At 37.7% G+C, this 952-nt stretch overlaps 1 protein-coding gene across 1 annotated transcript in view; it reads right to left on the bottom strand.

Annotated features, from left to right (window-relative positions):
• Positions 1-501: 501 nt before the first annotated feature.
• Positions 502-952, bottom strand: part of LOC104407933 (origin recognition complex subunit 4-like) — a gene marked incomplete at its 3' end in the record, with an annotated part of 11,707 nt that continues 11,256 nt past the window's right edge. The window contains 2 exon segments of the mRNA XM_010017348.1: positions 502-588; positions 910-952. The exon segment at positions 910-952 is cut by the window's right edge and continues 29 nt beyond it. Coding sequence (XP_010015650.1) covers positions 502-588; positions 910-952 — 130 coding nt within the window.

The following is a 952-nucleotide window of genomic DNA, read 5'->3' as shown; positions in this document are numbered from 1 at the left end:
CAACCCAAACCATTCTATGATTCTACACAGAGAGTTGTGCTAGAGCAGCTCAAGGAACAGGCCAGGAACACTGGCACACCCTAACAGCGCCAGCAGGACAACAAAGCGGAGAGCAAAAGGCAATGCAAGAAACAGTTAAGTCACCGTAGTAAAAAAATGGCGCCAAAATTTATTGATCTTTGAAGATGACAGACACTGATGAAGGGCAGCAGGTTCAGTATAGGGACAGATTAGGGAAAGGAGGAACATTTAGCTGCAACAGACTTCCATGTAGCAAAAGCAGGTTTCAGTAAAAGCAGTTCTCAGGATTTACCAGCAACCAAAAAGAATCTCAGAAAGTAAAAAACAGTTTGAAAGTATTTCACCTACAGTTTTGCTTTATACATGGAAAGACCTGGCAAAAGTTACTTTAAATGCCAGAAAACTGGCTTGAAAAACACAAGCGTTGTTTACCAGTTACTGAAAATTAGGAAGATACTATATACACATCCAAATACATACCAAGAGCAAATGAAGTGAGCGCAGATCTTTAGTGTAGTGAAAAAGGTTCTGCAGCACGTCCTGCACAGTTTTATCCTCTGAGAGACGCTAATAAAGGGGGGAAAAAAAAAATAAATAAAAAAGCAGTACTTCAATCATCTCAGCAAATATTTCCCAGTCAGCTGACTTTCAGGAAGAGCTCAGATTACATGTGACAATGCAATTCTTTGTGTCTAACCTTAACTTTCTCTTCTTCTAATTTTACCTCTGGACTTTAATAAGCAAAGATTCCCTATCACAATTCAATTCATTCTGTATCAAACTCAAGTAGTGGAAGAAAATACTAATCTTAGGTAAAGGCTTTGCATTTACTAACTGGTTTTACTTTTGGAAGTTTTACTAAAACCAAGTATAAAGAGCTTTAAATACCTGAACATTATTATTCCATTTTTGTGCAAAAGACTCGTCAGGA

This window comes from Nestor notabilis, unplaced genomic scaffold (assembly GCF_000696875.1).
Source record: "Nestor notabilis isolate BGI_N333 unplaced genomic scaffold, ASM69687v1 scaffold18786, whole genome shotgun sequence".
Lineage (NCBI taxonomy): Eukaryota > Metazoa > Chordata > Aves > Psittaciformes > Psittacidae > Nestor > Nestor notabilis.
Note: the sequence above shows the minus strand (reverse complement) of the source record. Positions and strands in the feature narration are given on the sequence as shown.